The following is a 21,310-nucleotide window of genomic DNA, read 5'->3' as shown; positions in this document are numbered from 1 at the left end:
GAGCCCAAGGCTTCAGCAAGGGGTCACTGACTCAGGGGGAGACCCCTGGTCAAGACACCTATGAGCGATCAATGAGCAACTAAAAATGCTGCAATTATGAGTTGATGCTTCTCATCTCTCCCTTCCTGTTTCTCTCTCTCTCTCTCTCTCAAAAAAAAAAAAAAAGATGCTGACTTTATTAGGATACCTATACTTTAAGGCAGGGGTCTCAAACTCACGGCCGTGCGGCCCGCCCACCAATTTTGTGCAGCCCGCAGACTAATCAAACTTCGTGGATTAATCTGCGGGCCAGTTTGCGGCCGCACAAAATTGGTGGGCGGGCCGCGAGTTTGAGACCCCTGCTCTAAGGGAACTGTTGAGAGAGTCCTTCCAGAAGTGCCCACAATCCCAAGAACATTATTGCCTTGGCCTGGCTCCACTCCAGAACTGGGACCCCACATTTTTGTTGTGTTCACAGGTGGTCTCAGTTTGCACCTTCCATTCATGATTCCTCCCCTGTCTTTCTCACACTTCTCTCCTGGGATAACCCAACCCTTGGTATCAATTCTGAACTAACCCATCTGAAATCAGCCCAAATCAGATTCCCAGGAGAAAAAAATTGTTTTATTTCAGTGCTCAGCTATAATGTTCATATACACTACCTGGGACAGCAGGAGGAAGGAGAGGTGTACTTAGTTTGTCTTGCTCCCAAAAGGGGGTAAATAGCTAAGACGCCCTTCACTCCCACCACTGATCCTCAGAAACCCCAGATCCTGAGCTCTAGATAGCAGGGTATTATGGTAGGGCTCACCCTGCTCCAAAAAATTCAAACAACCAGTTCCCAGGAAGGCCAGCCTTCTGCTCCTTTGTCTCCTGCCTTCCCTTAGGACACAAAGCCCTTCTGTCTGGCCAGGCATCTGTTGGTGAACTCCAGGAGAATGTATCCATCTCTTCAACCATAGCAGCTATTACTAGGTCTCTGATACTCCCTTTTGGGACAGCCCTGCGGTCAGTCCCTGGAGGTACTGTTGACGCAGAGGGGGCAACTGGGGATATAGTTCAAAGCCCTCGGGTAGTGTAGAATTAGGAAGCTTATAGTGGAGGAGGTGCTGCCGGAGACTCTGCAAAAAAAGGAAGGAACTTTATGAAGTGGGTAATGAGATCCCCAAGACCCCCTATTCTCCTACCCTCCAGGATGTGTTTAACCCTACCTCATCGGCCAGCAGCCAAGTTTTCTGCAGCATGCTCCTGCGGGCAGCCTTTACCTCGTCCTAGAGGCAAAACAGGGAGAGGTGGCTCTGGGCCATGGGTTGGTACCCATCACTGGCCCTGACTGGCCCTCACCTCCTCTCCAGCTGGCCCAAAGGCAACAGTCACAGGCTCCCTTCCTCCCTCTGGAGATAGGGCTATAACTTACTGAGCTCTTTGGATCCTGGGAGAAGATGAAGCTGTTGATATGAGCTACAGTCACGGCATAGAGCACTGGGCACCAGTGTGGACGGAGTGCACTAGTGACCAGGGCCCGGAAGTAGAGCTGAAGGAGAGCCAGGTTGTCTTCAGGAGGCATCATGTAGCATTCCAGGGACACAGGCAACTGACAGGGGAGATGAAATACACTGAGGGTGAGGGTGGAAATATGTGTCCCTGCACAACAGGGTAGATAGATGGTTGATAATCACATGAATTGAATCATGAGGGCAGAGGTCAGGCCCTAGAAAGACATCCTGCCTCCTCTCTTTTTTTTTGTTTTTTGTTTCATCCTTTCTCTATATCACAAGGCTCAAAGGTAAACACTAAAAAGCTGGAAGCAGGGGAACTTGAAAACTGAGAAGCAGTTGTGCATTTCTACTGCCCAACACTACTTGTTTAATCTACTTAAAATTAAAACTTTCAAAATGTTATGTTTAACTGCTCAATTATATTACCAAACCTTTCAAAAGTTCATCTTCTTTGGACCAGTAATTCTCTTTCTAAAAAAGTATTAATTCCATGGAGAAATGATTATGAGAGAAATAGAGATAAAGCTGCCAATAATGTTTATCATAAAGTTACTTAAAATATAAAAAAATCAGAAACAACTTTAATGCCCATTAATGGGTTCTGATAGAATAAACTGGGGTACACTTACACAATGAACTGTTATATAATAATAAAAAATGTTGATTTCTTAGAATATTTAATAATGTAGAAAATGATTAGTATGTAATCATTAAATGAAGAAAACATTAAGCAGTGATCCCAATTTTATAAAAATATATATGCATATAAAAAGGACTAGAAAAAGATAAATCAAAACCAAAATGGTTACCAGTGGGATTTTAAATTCTCAAAAATATTTTTGTGTTTTTATCTAAAACACATTTATATTTTATATACATAAGTTTACTAGCAAGTTATAATAAAATTTTTTAAAATATATTAAAAAATAGTAGCTCTTTATAGCTTATAAATATAATTCCATGAGAAAGCAATCAATGAACTAAAGTGCCACAACTACAAGTTGATGCTTCTCATCTCTTCCCTTCCTGTCTGTCCCTCACCTCGCTAAAAATAAATAAATAAATAAATCAGGCCTTAGCCTGATATTTGAGGTCCTCTAAGACTTTATTATTTATTAGCCTTGTTTCCAACAAGTTGCCAAAATGAAATCTGTTCTATATTCCTTCCTGTACCCAGGCCGTCATATTCCTCTCTGCCTCTGAGCTTTTGCTTATGCTGTTCTACTAGGTATATTCCTGGTCAGTGCCAGGTCAAGTCCCACTTCTTCCACAAAGCCACCTTCTTATGGGAAGCCAACTGTCCCTTCTCTAAATCCTGATTTAACACCTAAAATCTGAAAAATTTAGAACTATCTTGGCATTTGGGACATCTCTTATCCAGATCACAGCACATTCTGAGCAAGAAGCTGTGCTTTGACAACACATCCATCTACTACTATATATGCCAGAGAACACGTTAAACCCGTTTCATGGAGTCTTTTAATTTCCTCAGAGCCTGTAAGAGTTAAGATAAAGAACTGGAGGCCCACAAAAGCTCCCCACGGTTCAGGACTGCTCCAGACCCACTGCAGAACGCCACGGCAGGCTCTGCTGGGCTGAGAAAGTACCTGGGTCAGAGGCAGGCCCAGAGCTCGCAAGGCTCCCACATGCTCCCCGAAGAGGCTGAGGCGCAAGGTGACACTGAATCGACGCTGTAGGGGAAGGAGTACCAGAGCCCCAAAGAGGTGGTCCCCAAAAGAGACAGCCTCAAAATGCTCCAGGAAGTTGGAATAGAGGTCAGAGAAAGACGTCAGGCCAGGAAGTGGGCAATCTAGGTTTAGGTTTGGCAGGACTTCAGGCTGGCAGAGCTGGGCCAGGAGAGCTGCCACCAGATGTTGTATTGGGGTCTCCCGGAACAATTCACTGTCCACCAGGAACAAACACATGAGCCGTGCCAGGCGGGCAGCAGGAGACACGGCCCAGAGGGCCTGGGAGCGCCAGCTCTCCAGGACTAGCACCCACTGCAGGGCCCGCATGGCTGTGCCCACAGTGTCAGCAGGAGGAAGCCCTGGGGGGGTGTCTGAGGCCCAGTGGTAGAGGTGAATCAATGGCAGGAACGGCCAGTCGGTGGGCAGCAGAGGCTCCTTAGGCAAAGGCAGCAGCAGAGCTGGGACTCGCTGTAGCTCCCCTCGGTACAGGGCCTGTGAAGCTAGCAGGCTGTCTCGGGCCAGTGAGCAGTGGGTCAGGTAGCAGCTGCGAATGCTGGGGAGGTCCTGGCAGGCCTGAGCCAGCAGAGCTCCTCGCCCACACCCCGGGTCTCTGCTGCTCCCTAAGGACAGCCGGTCAGAGAAGTCAGCTGCCTCTGGACCCCCTGATGCTCTTTCCCTGTAATAGAAACCAAAAACCAAAAATAAGGGTTGGAACCACAGCACCCAGGCCATGCCAGCTTTCCAGGGCTTCCCGAGGACCCAGAGCCAGCTCTCTAGGAGCAGTTTCATGGAACTTGTTTGGACCTCAGTTTCCTCACAGTAAAATAGTGATAATAGTAATACTAGCCTACTTATCGGGGTGACCACTTTGTAAGGTATGTAAATGTCTAATCACTGTTGTACATCTGAAATTAATACTGTATTTCAACTGTAGTTGAAAAATAAACTTTAAAAAACAGTAATACTTAAGGGAATACCAGGCACAGAATAAGCACTGAGTAACTGTTGGCTATTATATGTGTATAGCTAGTTTATTTTTTATTTATTCTTTTTTATTTTTAGAGAGGAGGGGGGAGGGGGGGGAGAGAGAGAGAGAGAGAGAGAGAGAGAGAAGGGGGAGGAGCAGGAAGCATCAACTCCCATATGTGCCTTGACCAGGCAAGCCAGGGTTTTGAACCGGCAACCTCAGTGTTTCCAGGTTGACGCTTTATCCACTGCGCCACCACAGGTCAGGCCTGTATAGCTAGTTTATATACCACACAGTCACACTGAAGTCGCATACTATTTCTCTAGTGTGTGTTTGTCTCCAACCTCTTTTTACTAATCAGGAAACAGAAGCTCAGGCAGGTTAAGTGTAATCCATGGAAGAAAGAAAATTAAGCTCAGGTTTCCTGGCTCCAAATTTGGGGCTGCTCTATCAACAACCAGAGCACCCTCTAAAAGGGCTGAGTTGATGCCACAAATCCTGGACTTACGGGAGAAACTCTAGCCGGAATATACAGCTCAGCAGCAGCTCATGGACAAGGTGCTCACTCCCCGGCAGCAGCCGGCTCAGCAGGGCCAAGGCCACGCCATGATGGAGGGCAGCGTTGGTGGCCAGCGTTGGCTGGAGTGTTGCCTGTGGGCAGAAGGCGGGGATCCGGGGGGTTGAGAGGGGACAAAATGGACCGAAGTGAGGATAAGGACACAAGCAAAGAGGATATGTGCTGGAGGGCATGTCTGGAGGAAGGCAGGAGCTGCACTGCCTGCAAGGAGCAGCGCAGGTGCCAGAGAAGCAGGACGGGCACAATGTGCGGTGGGGGTAGTGGAGAGAGGAATGGAGGGTTGGGGGGTACTCACTGCTTTCTGAGCCAGGGCGAGTGCCAGGTACTGCAAGTGGTACTCATGGCGGAGGGCCCACACAGAGAAGGGTGTGAGGAGCGGGGCAGCCATAGGAGCCACACATTGCAGGAAGTAGTTCTGGAGTCCTGGGGCAGCCAATACAGCAGCCAGCTGAGGAAAAGCACCTTCAGATCAGAAGGTGACTCTGATGCCTTCTGGGGGCCCCCAGGTGGCTGCTCCCTCCCCAGCAAACTCAGAAAAGTGGGAGTTGGCAGAAGAAGCCTCCTTTTCCAAGTGGCGCCCTCCCTATTTTCTTTCTGATTCCTGCCATCCTGGCCCCCTGACTGGAGGCTAACCAGGTTCCTAGGGCTCACCTGGCCACACAGCCCCTTGTGGATCCGGGACAGGGTGTTGAAAAGAGAGAGAAGGGCAGTGAGGACCGGGAAGGGTGAAGCTGCACCAGCCAGACTGAGAGGGGGGCAGCCTCCGGCGCAGCCAAGTGACACAAGGCTGGGCACAGCTTCCGGGGCTGCAGCACAGGACTGTGGGTTGCAGAGAGGAGAACAGCGCCTGGAGGCAGAATGGGGAAGTTGAGGGGGTTTGTAGCCTGATGTGCACCAGGTTGGAACAGGCAGGGGCATGGCTGCACAGACCAGTGCCCATCTTCCTCAGAGCCCCCAGCTGGTGCCTGCTGGGGAGTCAGGTTTCCCTCGGGCTGAGGGCTTTCACCTGGGATGGACCAGGCAGGTAGATCCCAGAATCCCACAAGCAGAGAAATTGCCTCCCCCACAACTACACCCAGTACATACCCAAGGGAATCCCACAGGCTGCCCAGCATGGGCTGGCTCAGCAGGGGCAGCAGCAGCTCCTCTGACAGGTGCTCCATGTCCTGAAGCCAATCCCCTGGGCACAGGTCTGGCTGGAGAACCAAAGGGCTCACTGAGCTGACAGCCCAGGACACCCATTCTCCTAGATCCTGTATACACAGGCCAAGTCCATAATTCCAGGAGCCCCCCAAAAGTCAGTGTTTGGAGGCTTCTGCCTTCTGACCCTTGTGCAGGGAGAGAAGACCCTGAAGTCGCTCTGGTACCTGCTGTTTAGAGGTCCAGAGGGAGCATAAAGGCTCCATGGAGGTTGAGCTGCTTCTTGGGGTTCTCTGGTTCCTACCAATATGGCTCTTTGGAAACTCCACTGAGTGTGGAGGTGGAAAGAGGACAAGTAGGAAGGAAAAGGTGGTTACGGAGGCAGGAGTGGAGAGGTGAAGACAGAGAGAGAGAAAGAGGGTGGAGTGTTAAGATGCAGGCAGGGTACCCAGGGCAGGGTGGAAGGCAGGCAAGCGACACTCACCTGCTGGCTCCAGGCCTCATAGTAAGCATCTAGGAAGAGCAAGCAGGCAGTGGGCACCGGGCCCAGAGCATTCCACATCTCAGGTCTGGGAAGCAACTTCAAGGTCTGTCTTAGACACTGCTTCACAAGAAACTGAAGCCCAGACACCTGTGTCCAAGTGATCGAGGCAGGGGTGGCCGACAGACTGACCTCAGTGGAGTCACTAAAGGGATGCCAAAAGGGGCCACAGTGAGGATGTGGCTGCCTCAATTCCCCTCTAAGCTCTAGCCACCCCTTCCCTGAGGAGGAGCTCTCCTGCTTGTCCAGAGCTCCTGGTGGGAGGTCCCCGCTGGCAGCTCAGGAATATAACTTACCTGCTGGGTTCTGGGGCAGTGCTGCTGGCTGCCAAGGTCAGCCGGGTGAGGACAGTGAGCAATGAGGCTATCCGCTGCATGGACAGGGGCTGAAGGGGGAAGGTGCTGAGCTCCTTCGGCAGGGCTTGTAGGGCCCGAATCAGAGCTGGGTATAGCTCTCTGGGGAGAACAATGACCGCCTTTCAGTATAGAAGAGACAGATGTAAGATACAAGGCAAGGCCTTCCCCAGGGCTCTGCAGTCTAGTTACGGGAGACCAGAAGGCAGAGGTCCCGGGGCTGGGTACTCGTAGTAGGCTTCAGAGACAAGGAAGGTTAAGAGCTGAAGGGAAGGAAGTAGCCCTTCAAGGCTTCCCCTCAACAGGGAATCTGAATCTGACTTATATCAATGCTGCTGTGCACAACAGCACTGAATTTGTTCCACTCTCCCCTGACTGGTCATTACTCCCAGAATTCCCTCTTCCTCATTCCAGCCTCGCTCCAAGTTTCAAACCTGAGCAAGGTTGAGTCATCAGGTTAGGCAAGAGCGCAGAACTGGAGGGGTCTCCCAGGGAGCCTACCCCTTCACCTGTAAAGGTCACAGCCTTGGCCGTAGGAGGCTGCTACAGCCCACAGACGGAAGGCCTCAGTGTTCAGCATCTCGGCTTCCTCTGGGGGCAAGGCCAGTTCCTGGGGAGCCTCAACTATAAAGCGGCACAGGCAGCTCCGGAGATCAAAGCTTCTCAACTGAGGGTGAACAGAGTCTGGGGTCAGGGTCAGCTGGGAGTCCCAAGTAGCCTCAGGTCCTTTCACTATGGAGATCAGCTCAACTCAGCCCTGTTCCAAGCCTCTCTGGCGCCACAGGGTCCTAGTTCTGGGACAGGGTGAAACTACTTCATCTGCCTCTCTCTCCCCACTATTCTTCTTACTAAGCACTTCCTGGGCACCTTTTCTAGGGCTACTTGGCTATGGGTGATGTGTGCCCATCTGTATGTGGCTCTTCCGGTCTGGGATCCCTCCCTTCACATAATAAGAGCAGAGTAGGCCTACAGGATAACCAGGCTTCGGGTGACTAGGTTCCTGACCAGTGGTTTTGTTTCGTTTCATCAGAGATGAAAATGGTCCAGGGGCCATGCTTAGCTCCTAGGCCAGCACTGTCTCAAGAATCCTCACCCTCACCCCCACCATGAGTCGTGCTCACCAGCCGGGCAGCGATATTTCTACCAGCTGAGGCCAGGACACGAAGCAGTTTCATAGCAGCAGCACAGGGTACTTTGTGTAGACTGGGGGTAGGCCCCACAATGGGGGACCAGCTCGTGGGCAGGAACTCTCGAACGATGGTCTCTATTAGCCGAGGGCACTCTAAGACCTGTGGGGGACAGGAGAAAAGGGAAGTAGGGAGGCTGAAGGCCAAGATCAGGCCCAGCGAGGCTTTTTGCCCATTCCCTGTTTCCTCTTTCTCACCCTTGTGGCTGACTCCAGGGAATGCCGGGCCAGGCGGATGAGCACAGCCAGGATGTCAAGGACCACAGGAGGTCCTGGGCAGGCCACCTCTAGCACGTATCGCAGCCGAGGAAGCAGGTTGGTGGCTAGAAGCCCCTGGGGATTAGAGAAGATAAACCCACTGCCAAATGCAGCTGGGCCCTGGGCTTGATGACCTCCCCATATATATATTTTAGTTTATTATTTCATGCATTTAATATTTGTTTTCTTTTTTCTCTTTTTAAAACTTTTTTTTTTTGTATTTTTCTGAAGTTGGAAACGGGGAGGTAGTCAGACAGACTCCCGCATGTGCCCGACCGGGATCCACCCGGCATGTCCACCAGGGGGTGATGCTCTGCCCATCTGGGGCATTGCTCTGTGCGACCAGAGCCATTCTATCACCTGAAGCAGAGGCTGTGGAGCCGCCCTCAGCGCCCGGGACAACTTTGCTCCAATGGAGCCTTGGCTGCGGGAGGGGAAGAGAGAGACAGAGAGGAAGGAGAGGGGGAGGGGTGGAGAAGCAGATGGGCGCTTCTCCTGTGTGCCCTGGCCGGGAATCGAACCCAGGACTCCTGCATGCCAGGCCGACGCTCTACTACTGAGCCAACCGGCCAGGGCCTCCCCCCATATTTTTTAAACTGAGAGCTTTTAGAGAGACAGGGAGGAAGAGGGGAGGGAAGGAAGTATTTATTTCTTTCTCTAGTTAGTTGGCTGCTTTCCGTATGTTTCCTGACTGGGGACCGAACCCTCAACCTTGGTGTTTTGAGATGATGCTCTAACTGACTAAGCTGTTATAGCAAACATAAAATCAAACTAATATAAAATGTAAAAAGGAAACTAAGAGTGATTTAGGTGTAACCAGTTTACATCCTTTTGAGATAACTCCATGTTTTAACTGCATACCAATACCATGTGTGAAGTAATGTGATAAACTAAATCTTATGTAAAAGCCCGCTATGTAAAGGCCAACCACCAGGAGTATCGGGTTTACTCCCTTTTCTGATCACTCCATCTATCAACCTTATCAAGCCCACATGTGACTTATGCTTGAAGTGTGATAATATTACCCTATGACGTGACAAGTGGCTAAACCAGATATAAGTAGCTGGGGTGAAGATCAAGTCAGTTGCCTGAGACTCCAACGCAGACTCCAGATCGCCCACCATGACCATTTGGCAACTGCTGCAACCTCTCTGCCTCTCCAAGCAAGTTCGTTCAGGGCCCCACCAAAGCAGGGTCCTGGACTTAACCGGCCAATCGTCTTAACCGAGAGTGAATTAAAGTCTATGTTATCTAGCTTGCTAAGAGAGTCTTTGCCTATTCAACTGACTCCTAATTACTTTCATTTTACATTGTGAACTACCTAACAAACCTAGCTATAACTTAATTATAGTGTAACCAACTAAATAGTTTATCACGACACTAACCGTCCAAGGCCTTGATGACCTCTCTTGCCTAACACGTACAGGTCCTCGGTGTCAGGACAGAGGCAGCTGTCCCAGCATCTTTTTTACCTTGATGACATCATGTCGGGCCAGTTCAGATGGAGGCCGGTTTCCTTCCTCGGGGCTCTTCCTTTTTGCCTTTTCTCCTGAGGGCTCTTCATCTTCATCCTCGTCCTCCTTATCCTTTTGGCTGGGCATCAGAGGGAACACCATAGCTCCATGGTACCAGGAGAACGTGCTGTCAAGGAGCTCCTGTCAAAAGAAAGAGAATGGGGAAGGGAGAAGCAGTCGAGCCAGGAAACAGGTCCAGGAGTAGAGAGTGGAACCATCCACAAAGAAGAGAAAGGCAACGCCTTAGGGCCTCGAGGAGAAAAGGGTGATGTTGCCGGCCCACTCACTGCTCTGCCCGGCAAAGCCTTCACAATGCGGGCATGCCCAGCAGGAGGACTAGGGGCCCTGATACCTCAAAGCCCCATTCCTATCCCTGTTGTACCTCATCTCCAGGAGCCACCAGCAGAGCCCGAAGAGCCCGAACAGCAGCTGCGATGACCCCATCCACTCTATCATCCAGGGAGAAGCGCAGCAGGAAAAGGAAACCAGCATCCAGAAGGAGGTGCAAGATACTGCCCACCAGCTGGTCCCCAAACTCACCAGTGCGGGCCTGAGAGGTAGGAGGACAAAACCTTACAGGAGGGAGTTATAGAGTCTTTGTCCTAAACCCTACACTTGCCCACCCATGACCTTGGCTTTGTCCCATTCCCAGTCTGACCCACAGACAGCGGGTGTATGGATCAGTGAGCCAGAGTGAAAAGGGCAGGAGGTGGGAAAGTCTAAGGCTGAGAGGTGAGGTGTGGTGATGGGCAGGACCAAGACGGCAGCCCACTTACCCTGCTGATGACCTGGGCCAACACATGCAGTGCTAGTGCTCTCTGCTGGGACACCTGGCTGCGTGTCAGGTGGAACAGCTCCTGTAGGGAGTACCCTGCTCTCTGGGGCAGGAACAAGAAGTCAGACAGAGCCAAGATACAGGGAAGCACCCCCCAACAAAAACAAGGCAACCCCTATATGCCAGTCACTGAGTTAGGAGTCAAAGATAAGTGGTATATCTCTTGCTGCTGCTCTCCACGGATCCTCAAACTGGTAAAGAAGAGATCTGCATAGAAGTAACCATGATCTAAGGGAGACTGAGGAAGCAGATAGTAATGTGTTTAATTTGCAACCAGAGGGGGGTACTGGAAAAGTGATATGGTCTTAGCTTTGATAGTCTGGCCTGGAGCACGGGGTAAAGGAATTCCCTGGAGCAGGCTTCAGGAGCTGAGCCCTAGAGGTCGGTATGCACAGGATCTATGTGGGGAAAAGGCAGGAGAATGGTGCAGCCGGGTAAGGGAGGCAGGGACAGACTGTGGAAGGATTGCCTGTGGGGCCAAGGAGCCAAGACTTGATTCTTTGACCAGAAGGGTGCCAGGAAACTTTCTGAGGCAAGGCATGGCTCAGGCTGGGCCAGACGGAATCAGTGTGGCAGCCCCAGAAGGGATGGGATGGAAGAGCATGGCAGAGAGAGTGAAGACTTGGTGATTGAGCAGACAAGAGGGAGCAAGTCTCTGATCTAGGAAGGAGGCATCAAGGAGAAGTAAGAGAACTGGCAAGTTCTGGCCACTGACTAGAAAGTGAGGGAACAAGAAGAAAGGTTTTTGTTTTCTTCTTTTCCAAATGAGAGAGATACAGAGACAGACTCTGGCATGCGCCCCCACTGGGATCCACCCAGCAACCCCTGTCTGGGGCCGATGCTCTCTCCATCTGGAGCCATGCTCACAGCAAAGCTATTTTTAGCACCTGAGGTGGGGGCTCCACAGAGCCATCCTCAGCGTGCCCAGACTTGATGTGCTTGAACCAATAGAGCCATGGCTGTGGGAGAGGAAAAGAGAGAGAGAGAAGGAGGAAGGGTGGAAAAGCAGATGGGCACTTCTCCTCTTCTCCTGTGTGCTCTGACTGGTATTCAAACCCGGGACATCCACATGCCGGGCGGACGCTCTACCACTGAGCCAGGCAAGGCCACGAGGAGAAAGGTTTTGAGCTAGGAAACTGAATGGATAACAAGGCCATGATCTGGAATTGGACAATAGGAGGTCCAAAGCATCTGATCGAGCACCTTTTCCACATGGTTGTTAAAAGCTGCCCAGTCCTCCCTGGGCCCCATGCCTCACCTCTGCCTCCTCTCCATGGTGGTGCAGTCCCAGATGGGTGGGTAGGTCCACATTGGGAGCCAGTAGTTCTCCCTGAAGACTGAATCGGGCCTGCATCCTCTAATGGGAAGAAGAAAGAGGACTCTGGGCTGGAGGCGGCAACAACTTCCCCACATCTACTCCTCACCTTTAATTCCAGGCCTCTTAGGACTTAGGTCCTGACTCTACTTCTGATTAGAAAACGGGTTCCTCTGGCCTATGGTGCCAGGAGGGTGAGCACAGAAAAGAGATGGTTCTCAAGCTCAGGAGAAGAAAAGGGCCCGAGTTCTAGGTGCAAGAGCCGTAGCCCCACTCTCACCCTGCTCCAGGGTAGGCCCCTTGAAGGCCAGCTGGCCCTCCTCACCTCCTGTGTCTGCTGCCGCCGCAAAGGGGGTAGGTCCTGGGTCCACTGGAGCTTATCTAGCTCAATAGTGTCCATGTGCAGCCATTCCTTGTGGGGGGCCACAGGCAGTGCCAGAGCTGAGGAGATGGAAGGAGAGTAGTATTCCCTAAGGGTCTCAGCTCACTGATCCACTGGGGTCCCAGCCATCACCCAGCAGCTGCTACATCCATCCACCTCTGCCCCAAAGGCCTAGCAGCCTCTGCCTTCAGCTATGGCTAAATGGCATGGCCCAGGAGCTGGCATTCCTGGGACTGGGCGAGTGTCTCAGATATGGCAGAACACACCCAGTCCCTGGGCTCTAGCCCCTACCTGACCCCAAGGATTTGTTAAGAAGGGAAAGAGGAAAAGGAGGAGGTAAGGAAGAGAGAGGGAACAGAGAAGGCAAGGAGGACCACAAATATCAGGGGAAACAGTTCTCCACTGCCTAGTACCAACCTCCTAAAGGAGGAGAGGAGTGGGACAATGCAGAGGGGCAGCTACACTGCTTCAGGGAGGCAAGATACAGAAACACCCCCCACAGCACCCTCTTCCTTTCTCACCCCAAACCCCACCCAACCTGCTCAGCTGATCCAGGGGCAGGAGGTTCCTGGCTCTCATAATTCAATTTCTTTTTTTTGTTAATCACTAATAAAATAATCAAGTTCCTGGGAAATGAGTGCTCCCACTGGCCTCTCCGCTTCAGGTCTGGCATGTTCATAAGGCCTGCGTCACTCTCCTCCCCTCACCCTGACCCTGCCACCCTCCCCCAACACTGAGAGCAGAGGCAGCTATGCAAAGGCAGGGAGAAGCTGATCGGCTGGGCTGCGGGAGGGAGCCTTTCAGCCACCACACTCTGCTGCCTCTCACCAGGGAAGGGAGAAGGAGAAGGAACAGGACCAGAAAACAGGAAGCATGTGCAGGAAGAATACACATATCAACAAATGAAGACTGATTTCAAGGCAATAATGAGGATTCATGTCAGAAATCAAGGACAGAAAATATTCTCTTTTCTCATATGCCAGAAGGAATACTTTTCTCTACATTTATTCCCAAAAAGATGTCCCCCTCTTCAAACCTGGGGCTCCTGGCTCCAGCTCTGCTTCCTGCCTGGACTCGCTGGCAGAAGGTGGCATGCCGGGCTCCTCTCCAGTGTCCCCAACAGAGGGTGCTCCTGACCTCTGCTCCTCTCTGGCCTTTTTCTCTGCTTGCTCATGGCTGTGAGATTTTAAGAAAGCAACCAAGCTGGGATCTAAAAAAAAGGGGGCGGGGAGAGTGGGTAAGAGCACAGCCTCCCTAACCTCCTCTAGACTGGAAACCTAAGGTAAACACTGCCTGCCTATCGGTGCCAAAGCCGAGACAAGCCATTTCCCAGCCCTGGCCTGAGCCCCCTGAGCTCTTGTGGGGCCTCAGTGACCCATACATGTCGCTGGGACCTGCCTGCCCACCCTTGTCTCCACTCCTCACAGTCCCTTGGCCCAGGTTTATGCCCATCCTTGTGCTTTGCTCCAGGTCATAGGCCCAAAGTAAGTGGCTATGGAATAAATGAGTGAATGTTGACTAGGGTGAGAGAGAAGGAACAACTTCTCTTACTTTTAGCTAATTCATTTATTTATGCACCATATTCACTAAAAAGCTAACATACATTACCTCTGCATAGGTGCTAAATAAGCAGTTTGGAACAAGACTGACTTGGTGCACAGAAACTGGGAGGTATAGTATAGTAGAGCACCACATAGCAGAGTATACTGCAGCCACACTGGAGAACAGCTACAACACTGCCTATTACGCTAGGGTAGTATAGCACACACAGCAGAGTGGTTAAGAGAAGGGCCTGTGAGACCACATGGACCTTGGTTTACATCTCATCCTTGTTTCTTATTAGCTGTGTGACCTGGGGGAGAATTTAAAATTCTGAGCGTCAGCGTGACCTGTGGTGGCACAGTGGATAAAGCATTAACCTGGAATGCTGAGGTCGCTAGTTCAATTCCCCAGGCTTGCCTGATCAAGGCACATATGGGAGTTGATGCTTCCTGCTCCTTCCCCCTTCTCTCTCTCTCTCTCTCTCCCCTTTCTAAAAGAAATAAAGTATTTAAAAAAAAAAAAGAAAAATTTTGAGCTTTAGTTTTTTACATATATAAATAAGGTTAGTACCACCTACCTCACCTGAACAGTTTGAGGGCAGAATGATATACCATATTTTCCCATGTATAAGACGCACCCCACCCCGAAAAATTTGGGGTCTAAACACTGGGTGCGTCTTATACAGTGGTTGTAGATTTTTTTTAACTTGCATTTCCCACTTTTTTGCACTTGTTTTTGCACTCATTGATGAAGTCAGTGATTTGTCATCAGACACAGATGAGGACAAGCTAACAGATGGGAGTTTTTACAGTGAGGAGGAGTTAGTTGTATGAATTTTATGAGGAATAAAATTTGAGTTCAATAATTTTATGTAATACTTTTTTTTTTTTCAAATTTCAAGCCCCAAGATTAAGGTGCATCTTATCCATGGGAGTGTCTTATACATGGGGAAATATGGTAATGCATTCAAGAACTCAGCACAGTGCCTGGCAATCACAGTACCCTTCCCTCAATAAGTGGAAGTCCTTCCCAGCCCAGTCTCAGCAGGAAGGCCAGGAACCCGTACCCAGCTGAGCCAGCAACCTCTGCTGTTCCTGCAGGATCTCCTCAGTAGTCATGGCTTGCAGTCTTGCTGTATTCTCTTCATGGATGCTTTGGGCTTCCTGCTCAGCCTCCTGGTCCCTGAGCCCCTTCCCTGTGACCAGATGGGGTCCCTGGAAGTTTTGGTTGCCCCTTGGAGGCTGGTGATCCTGCTCCCCAGGTGTGAGTGACTCACAGGTCACAGCGCCTGGAAGAAATGTATGATCAGTTTTATTGCCTCGTACCAAATGGGGTTTTGGTCCTCTTCTCCAGTCCCATTAGCCCTTGAGACAGATGGGAGGCCCCAAAGCTTTCCCAGGCACAGAGTGGAGACCCCCACCTCCAACTCCCACTCATTTTTCCCATTGAACTTGTATGAGTAGGTTTCTCTTAGAAACATCCTTTATGACCATGCTGTTGTCTGCCTCCAGGGCATGCCCCCGGCAATTCTGCTAGTAATTTGCATCATTAAAGGAATCTTGGCTCCTATCTTTATTTTACAGTCTCTGCCAGACACTTCTATCCTCTTCCTTGGCCTGCCCTTTCCCTGCATCTAAGACCCAGAAGTGGACTCAAGCCACCCATACCCAATATTTAAGTGAGGATATGGGACAGCTTTCCCCTTGATGGTTCAAATGTAATTCATATTTGAGGCAAGGAACATGTATATCCAAAGATGACTCTACGACCATGCATCACAAACAAGCCAAGCCCATGCTTTTCTTTTTATTTATTCATTTTTTTTTTTTTTAGAGAGGAGAGGGAGAGACAGACAGAGAGAGAGAGAGAGAGAGAGAGAGAGAGGAGAGACAGAGAGAGAGAGAAGGGGGGAGGAGCTGGAAGTATCAACTCCCATATGTGCCTTGACCAGGCAAGCCCAGGGTTTCGAACCGGCGACCTCAGCATTTCCAGGTCGACGCTTTATCCACTGCGCCACCACAGGTCAGGCCAAGCCCATGCTTTTCAACTCCTGCTCACCCTCTGGTGGGTCCAGGGTAGATACAACTCCTGGTAGGAACCTGGCTTCAGACACTCTCCTTGCTGCAATTTCCTGGGCAAATATGCTTCTCTTACCAGATGTTGCTGGCTTCCTCTATGGGGCAAAAAGAAAACCCAGGTGACTGATATTTATTACTTCATTCTCTTCTCACCTCTTTATACCAAGGTCACTGGAATAAAAGGGAATTGCTTAATCTCCAAGGTTCACAACCCTAGTCCTCAGAAAAAGCAGGGCACTAAAGGAGCTCAGTTCTTGAAGCCTGACAGACAAATCATTTATCTTTTGGAGGGGGTCTCAGTTTCCTCATCTGAAAAAATGGGGATATTACCTACCTTACATGATTATTATGAGGATTAAATAAAGTGATGCAAATAAAGTGCTTAATATGGTGCTGCTTTAACAACGGAATTGCTTAACACTAAGATTATTTACTCATGGAAGAGGCACTACTAGACTCATTTGCCTGTACCCTGAGCACCATCTAAGTTTACCCCTGCCTACCTGTCTCTCCTGTGAACGATGGAATACAGGGGGAAATGCAACACCACTGGGCATGGGCAGATTCACAGCCACTGAACTTGTATCTCGTTCCTGTAGCAACAGAGGATAAAGGAATGATGACATAGAGGTTTCCCCAAGCTGGAGCCTATCCCAGTAGCCCCAGTTCTGTATAACTAGAACCTCATTCGGAAGTGACAAACCCACTTGCCTTTTAGGGCACAGTGATTTTAAACCAGCCCTGACCACAAAGGAATAACGTCCCAATTTTCTTTTCTTCTTTTCCAAGTGAGAGGAGGGGATAGAGAAACAGACTCCCACATGTGCCCAAACCAGGATCCACCCCACAACCTCTATCTGGGCCCAATGCTCCATTTGGGCCATGCTTACAACTGAGCTATTTTTATTGCCTGAGGTGGAGGCTCCATAGACGCTTCCTCAGTGCCCTGAGCCAATGTGCTCAAATCAATGGAGCCGTGGCTGTGGGAAAGGAAGAAAGAGAGAAGAGGGAAGGGAAAAGGGAGGGATGGAGAAGCAGATGGTCGCTTCTCCTGTGTGCCCTGACCGGGAATCAAACCCGACATCCACAGGCCAGGCCAACGCTCTACCAGAGCCAACCAGCCAGGGCCAAAGTCCCACTTTTCTTTCTTTCTTTTTTTTTTTTACAGAGACAGAGAGAATCAGAGAAAGGGATAGACAGGGACAGACAGACAGGAAGGGAGAGATATGAGAAGCATCAATCATCAGTTTTTCGTTGCGACACCTTAGTCGTTCATTGATGGCTTTCTCATATGTGCCTTGACCATGGGCCTTCAGCAGACCAAGTAACCCCTTGCTGGAGCCGGCGACCTTGGGTCCAAGCTGGTGAGCTTTGCTCAAACCAGATGAGCCTGCGCTCAAGCTGGCAACCTCGGGGTCTCGAACCTGGGTCCTCCGCATCCTAGTCCGATGCTCTATCCACTGCGCCACCGCCTGGCCAGGCAAAGTTCCACTTTTCTAAATCACCCTTTACTCATAAGGTTTACCACCCCCACCCAATATCCTTGCTGCCCTAGAATGCCTTGTCCCACCCCACTCAGCCAGGTTGAGACGTACAATAATCTTAGTCAAGACAGCAGTGATGTGCTGATCATGCCTGTTCAGCCTCTCTTCAGGGTCCTCATGGTCAACCAGGGGATGGCCAGTGCTGAGTTTGGCTCTTTTGGGGGAAGCAGGAACCAAAGCTGGGGGCAAATCTGGGAGAGCTGAGGAATAAAAACAACCCAGATGTGAGGATACTCATACCTTTCCAGGAAGAATCTGAGGGCTAGGGGAAAGCCAAAGCAAGCTGCTGAGGGACTCTGGCTCAAGCTGTGTCACCTTGGGCAAGATCTTTAACCATTCTGAGCCTTAGTTTCTTCCTACATAAAATGGGGTTGCAGCAACAGAAGCTAGCTAGTGTATGAAATAATGGGTAGAATCTAGCCACATCAGGAAGAGAAAGGAGTCTCTCGGGCTCTACCCTCTCCATCTCAGTCTCACACCCACAGGTACTCACTGTCCAGCATCACCACATCCCGATGGTCCTGCAGAGGAGGCTGGTCCAAGCTAGCACTGGCACCTCTCCTACTTCCTTTCTTCACCAATTGTACTGCTGGGGCTGCACCAGCTGCAAGAAACTGACTCTGGAAACGCAGCAAGTCCACCTCGGACTCCCCTGGCTTTGGTCTTGACAGCATCTTGGTGCTTAAGCTGCCTCCCCAGTGCACTCTTTCCAGCACTGCTTTGGTGTGAGGACTCTGTCTCATTCACCCCTAAAAGCAATAAAACTGGGGGCTCTTTAACTGATCCCTGGTTCTGTTTATTATGCATCAAAGAAGATACTTTTTCCTTAGGTTCATGTTAACTCGTTCCCCCTCATTCATGCCTTATTGCCATTCCCTTCCTATTTTGCCCTCCCTGATGTCATCAGCCAACAATATTTACTGCCAACTTAAGTTGTTTACAACCTGTGGATGGTAATGTTAGGAAAGGCAGCTCCATTTTGCCCCTCCTAACTCCCATCTTCATTAGGACTTTGCAACTCACAATGACCACAGTCTAACCCAAGAGAAACAGACATGGTTGAAAGACTTAAAGGCTGTAAACACTTTTCTGGTGTTCCTGGAACCCACTAGGCAGACTGACCCACCTGAACTCCAAGGAGCAGAGTTTTACCAGTTCCCTAGCAACACACAAGTCAGCAAGAACTTTCAAACCCTAAAAAGCCCCGACTCCCTCTTATAGGGACTGCCGCCTTTTCCAGCCTCAGCTCATCTGCACCCAGATGCCCTAATAAAGTCCAATGTTTTATCTCCCTTGGCCTCCTGCGATTCCTCTCCACGAACCTAACAGATAGTCTTAGTAACAACCCTAGGGGAAATCAAGAAAATGCCACCAGGAGCCAGGCAGATAAATGTGTCATAACAGGGCGTGCTGATTCTGTATCAAACTGGAGAGAACACACCTGGCCTAAAAGTATTGAATGAGTAAAACACCTTGGGTTGTAGATCGATATATAAAAATCACATGTATTTTTATATACTAGCAAAGACCGATCAGAAAATGAAATTAAGAAACAATCCCACTTACAATAGCATCAAAAAGAATAAAATACTGAAGAATAGATTTCACCAAAGAAGTAGAAGACCTGTAGACTGCCGGACCCCTCCACACCCCGCAGGGCTCTGCGGTCGCGCGTATTCTTGGACCACCCAAGTCAGCAAAGAGGAATCACCGAGTTTCAGGTTGTGCTGCAGGCGGATAGAGGGCCGTGCCGGGATCTCTGCACCCAAGTGGCCGCGACTGCTCCCATGCAGTCCAAACACTCAGGCAGCCTCTGACAAAGGAACTGAATACTCCACAACACAAGGCTCCGCCTTAATCCCCTGAAAGCCGTCTCTCCAGCCCCCCACCTACTCGCACTTGGACTGCCTGGGCGCCGCCATCTTGCCCCGCAGGGACCTTGCTTCCGCCGCCGCCAGATTTGAGATTCAGCCTCGCAGCAGGCTCCGCCTCTCCGGGCCTAGCTCCGCCCATGTTGGTGTTTACCGGCTTGGCGTTTGGGACCAGCGAGCGCGTAGGTACTCCGTTTGCCGGGTACCCAGCACACGCGTTCTTTGCTGACAGAACACATCCTTAGGATGTACGTCAGACACAGGCCCTTCTCCACATACAACACCGCGACAAACGCAAAGGGTTCCTCACCATCGCAGATGACCACATCCTACAAACCTACATTCTAGTATCCAAGCTGCAGGAATGGCGGTGGTGAAAAGAGAGAAGGCAGCCTCATTGCCGTCAAGGCGATCCCCTTCGCGAGCATTCTGCCTTAGTTCGTGTCAGTGCCCTTTAATGGAAATCCTTTTTTTTTTTAGACACAGAAAAGTTCTCAGTTTTATTAATCCTCTCATGAGAAATCTGCGTAATCACCACAGTCGCTGAAGAATCTTTACTCCTTCTGTTGTCCAATCTCCAGCTTATTTTTTTTTGCCAGGACCGACGTTGGCCTTTGCAGTCCCCTATTTTCTCTTCCACCATATCCTCAAGGTCTTTCTTTCCTTATTATTATTTTTTAACTGATTGATTGATTTATAGAGAGAGAGGAAGGGGGAGAAAGAGAGAGAAACATCAGCCTGCTGCTCCACCCACTTATATATTTATTGGTTGATCCTTGCATGTGCCCCTACCAGGGATAGAGCATCAACCTTGGTGCGTCTGAACCTCACTCCAACCAAAGGCATTACCCCGCTAAGGCCCTTTCTCTTCTTTTAAGGCCTAGTTGGAATCAACTCTAAAACCTTGGCTAACCTGGCTACTCACTGAACTTTCCAGGGAACCTTCCATCTGAACCACCTGTGTGGCATGTTGGGAACGCACTACTGACTATCAGCATCACTAGTTACCTTTTCACAAGCATATGTCTTGTGTCTTTGAATAAACTGTGTGTTCCTTGAGGGCAGTAGGCCTTCACATTTTCATCCATAATACTTAGCACCAGCATATTGCCATGCACATAGGACCTTAGGAAATCATTGCTTGGTTGAAGGTTGTCTTAGGATTGCCAATTATTAGTCTAGTGGTTCTCAAATTTTAGCAGGCACCAATCATATGGATTGCTGGGATGGGTGGGGGGAGGAAAGAAGAACAGATTGCTGGGCCTCATCTTCAGAGTTTCTGATTCAGTACGTCTGGAATTGGACCCAAGATTTTGCATTTCCAACAAGTTTCCAGGTATTCTATAGAACCCTTCTTTACTTCTCCTGATCTTAACCGCAGCAGTAAATTTCAGCTACTAGGATTTAGCCAACCCTTGGAATCCAAAATAGTACTGGACCTGGGAAATGAGGAGAGGAAAACTGGAGCCTAAAATACAAGAATAATGATAGTAAAAAATCTTTGTTTGCAGCTACTAATGATACAATCACTCCAGGCAATGATCATCAATGACTGATAAAAACTATTAAGTGAGGCCCTGGCCGGTTGGCTCAGTAGTAGAGCGTCGGCCTGGTGTGCAGGAGTCCCGGGGTTCGATTCCCGGCCAGGGCACACAGGAGAAGCGCCCATCTGCTTCTCCACCCCTCCCCCTCTCCTTCCTCTCTGTCTCTCTCTTCCCCTCCTGCAGCCAAGGCTCCATTGGAGCAAAGTTAGCCTGGGCGCTGAGGATGGCTCTGTGGCCTCTGCCTCAGGCACTAGAATGGCTCTGGTTGCAACAGAGTAATGGCCCCAAATGGGCAGAGCATCGCCCCTGTTGGGCGTGCCGGGTGGATCCCGGTCAGGCACACACAGGAGTCTGTCTGACTGCCTCCCCGTTTCCAACTTAAGAAAAATACAAACAAGCAAACAAACAAAACAACATAAAAGAATCTATTAAGTGAGCCTGAGCTGTGGTGGCGCAGTGGATAAAGCTTCAATCTGGAACACTGAGGTCGCTGGTTC

At 50.0% G+C, this 21,310-nt stretch overlaps 1 protein-coding gene across 4 annotated transcripts; it reads right to left on the bottom strand.

Annotated features, from left to right (window-relative positions):
* Window positions 1-566: 566 nt before the first annotated feature.
* RPAP1 (RNA polymerase II associated protein 1) lies at window positions 567-19,362 on the bottom strand. Of its 4 annotated transcripts, none has more exons than XM_066277008.1 (25): window positions 19,292-19,362; window positions 17,892-18,147; window positions 17,450-17,598; window positions 16,358-16,447; window positions 15,835-15,949; window positions 14,843-15,064; window positions 13,271-13,444; window positions 12,178-12,293; window positions 11,796-11,894; window positions 10,479-10,580; window positions 10,085-10,252; window positions 9,661-9,843; window positions 8,129-8,263; window positions 7,866-8,033; window positions 7,254-7,411; window positions 6,688-6,846; window positions 6,335-6,536; window positions 5,797-5,906; window positions 5,362-5,557; window positions 5,006-5,158; window positions 4,642-4,784; window positions 3,086-3,842; window positions 1,397-1,573; window positions 1,191-1,250; window positions 567-1,100 (listed from the first exon to the last, which is right to left on the bottom strand). In XM_066277008.1, exons 2-25 carry the CDS (start codon window positions 18,139-18,141, stop codon window positions 951-953), a joined length of 4,236 nt encoding a protein of 1,411 aa, XP_066133105.1. In that variant the 5' UTR covers window positions 18,142-18,147; window positions 19,292-19,362; the 3' UTR covers window positions 567-950. The 4 variants fall into 4 exon arrangements, with proteins under 4 accessions (XP_066133105.1, XP_066133101.1, XP_066133102.1 ...); XM_066277004.1 differs by having other exon boundaries at window positions 18,965-19,354; XM_066277005.1 differs by having other exon boundaries at window positions 19,023-19,354.
* Window positions 19,363-21,310: the final 1,948 nt, after the last annotated feature.

The sequence above is a fragment of the Saccopteryx bilineata genome, chromosome 4, assembly GCF_036850765.1.
Source record: "Saccopteryx bilineata isolate mSacBil1 chromosome 4, mSacBil1_pri_phased_curated, whole genome shotgun sequence".
Lineage (NCBI taxonomy): Eukaryota > Metazoa > Chordata > Mammalia > Chiroptera > Emballonuridae > Saccopteryx > Saccopteryx bilineata.
The sequence above is the reverse complement of the archived record's forward strand: the minus strand, read 5'-3'. Positions and strand labels throughout refer to the sequence as shown.